This window comes from Galeopterus variegatus, unplaced genomic scaffold (genome assembly GCF_000696425.1).
Source record: "Galeopterus variegatus unplaced genomic scaffold, G_variegatus-3.0.2 Scaffold911, whole genome shotgun sequence".
Classification (NCBI taxonomy): Eukaryota; Metazoa; Chordata; class Mammalia; order Dermoptera; family Cynocephalidae; genus Galeopterus; species Galeopterus variegatus.
The window spans coordinates 121,274-123,602 of record NW_007727022.1 but is presented as its reverse complement, the minus strand read 5'-3'; the positions used below and the strand labels follow the sequence as shown (position 1 = coordinate 123,602).

The 2,329-nt window shown below is 37.2% G+C and overlaps 1 protein-coding gene across 1 annotated transcript in view; it reads right to left on the bottom strand.

The window, feature by feature from the left end:
- MEIS1 (Meis homeobox 1) overlaps positions 1–1,714 on the bottom strand; it is a 130,111-nt gene extending 128,397 nt beyond the window's left edge. The window contains exon 1 of the mRNA XM_008573364.1: positions 1,603–1,714. Within this exon, the coding sequence (XP_008571586.1) occupies positions 1,603–1,614 (12 nt within the window). The 5' untranslated portion in view covers positions 1,615–1,714. The remainder of the gene's footprint in view (positions 1–1,602) is intronic.
- Between the last annotated feature and the right edge of the window lie 615 nt (positions 1,715–2,329).

The window sequence follows — 2,329 nt, the reverse complement described above, 5'->3', positions numbered from 1 at the left end:
TATAGAAGCTCAGATAGTCTCTCACAGTTCCCATTACCTCAAGGAACAAAGATTCTAAGTCTTCATACACTGGAATTACCTCACAGCCTAACTTCAAAGCCAAGATATCTACCATAGATATCTATGTCCTAAAAAAAAAACCCCTTCAGGGGGAAAAAAAAAAAAAAAAAAAAAAAAAAAGTTAGGACGGGAACAGCTACGCCAAGCACGTGAATTCAGACAGGCTTCTCATTTTATTTCCCTGCCAGCATAAGGTTAGGCAGTCCTCCTGCAAGACACTGCATTTCCTTTGCTTTCCAAGACAGATTCTGATAAATTTTACAAAACTAACTGACCCCCTTATGAGCAAAACTCAAGGAATGGTAGCTTCTCCTGTACATTAGAGCTGAACTTAGAATTGGGCAATTTCCCCCCAAAGTTAAAGAATATCTATGGTTGAAGCAGTTAATATCCTATTTAAAAAAAAAAAAAACCCACAAAAAAACTCTTATGAACTTTCTCCCCAGACTAGAATTCAATGAGGCAAATGTTACTCATCAGGTTTAAAACAAATTAAGAGCAAATGCACATATAGCCCCCCATCTTCTTCTTCTAGAAAAACTACTTTCAGATTATCATTATTTTTTGTGTGAAATTTAGCTATTTATGTTTTTCTAATTGCTTCATCCAGGCAAGTTCTTTTCCCAAGATTTGGAGGCGCCAAGAGTGAAATGATTTTCAAAGAAAAGAGGAATTGTCACTTTCATCTCCTTAAAGCCAGAGGTGTGAAAAGAGTTTAGATGAACGCTGACATTTGCCTGAACCAAAGGAGTAAAGAAAAATGTGTCAGCCTAGTAACTTTCTTTTGCAAACAGGGCTTTGAGGGCCAGGACACAAATTATGCAAGGAAGGCTTTTTGTAGACCCCTTTCTTTTAAGAAACTACCTCAGATGGGTTGTCATTGTCTCACTTTACTCTCACTAAATTTCCATTCAAATAGAAATATTGGGGAAATTAGTATTGCATTTTTAAAGTCAGTAGCTGTGTGCTTAGTATCCAATTAGTACAGGGCTTATCTAAAAAAACTCGCAAAGTATTACTTTGCATAAAAATTCATGCAAATTAAATTACTTTTAAAAGATGAATGTTTTCTGATCACAAAACCCGCTGAACTATGACAAAGTTATTTGCCTTAAAAAGCTAGACACTTATAATGATATTAAAGATAAGCGTAATCATAACACATCAGAAGTTTCAGCTTTTATTTTAGTTTAAACAGAGCTTTAAACTTCTGATTCCTGAACACTCAAATTAGGTATCTAATTAGCATTAGGTATCTAGCATTAAAAAAACAAACAAACAGATAACTACTCAAGCTTGTATTTTTATTTATGTAGCTGCTGATTAGGAAGCTATAGAAAACTTGATTACTTGAATTAACAACTATGAGTAGCATACATAAGTCCACAAATGCATTGAATAAATCCTCTTGCTCTAGGCCACGGCTTTAGGAGCCTCATTCAAAAAGAGAGAGAGAAATAAGGAAACTTTTTAGCAGTGTCTTTTAGCCACGTTTCAATTTAATCTCATATTTGAGTTCCACAATTGTTTTTTAATACGTACCCTTTGCGCCATCGGCCTCTTTGGCTCCCTTCCTACTTCAACTTCTAATATATCCTCTTTAAGGCCAGTGTGAAAAGAAACAAATATGCAAACTCCCCCAGGAAAAAAAAAAAAAAAAGCACGACGAAAAATCCCTTAACGTCTCCAGCAACGTGAGCTACTGATCCCAGATCTTCGGTCTATGGGACCTGAAGCAAAGCGCCCGAGTCACTGAGCATAAAAGCGCTCCGTTTCCAAGACAGCAGCGAGGGCAAAAAGAAAAAAAAAAAAAAAAAAAAAAAAAAAAAAAAAAAAAAAAGCGATCTTCTCCCCCCAAAAAAACAGTAAAAAAAAAAAAAAAAAAAAAAAAAAAAAAAGAGGGGGAAAAAAAAAAGCGCCCCTCAGACCCAACTACCAAATCTCATGGCTTTCTGCCACTCCAGCTGTCAATCACAGGCGAGGTTGTCAACGTGGTGAATGAATGATCATCCGCTCTGTCTTCTTCTGGTCAGAACACCTCAAATGTTAATATTCAAATGCACAAAGCCCTAGCGCTCGCTTCCCTCGAATCAGTCCTAATTCCTAATCAGTTTCTCTCTTCTCTCGCTCTCTCTTTCTCTTTCTCTCTCTCTCTCCCTCTTTGCAACTGCTGCACTGGAGGGAGATTAGAGGAGGGTTAAAAAAATGTCTGTCTGAGTTTGTCTTAAAGGAGCCACGATCGATGCTGCCCGCTTGCAGTCCCCGTGCG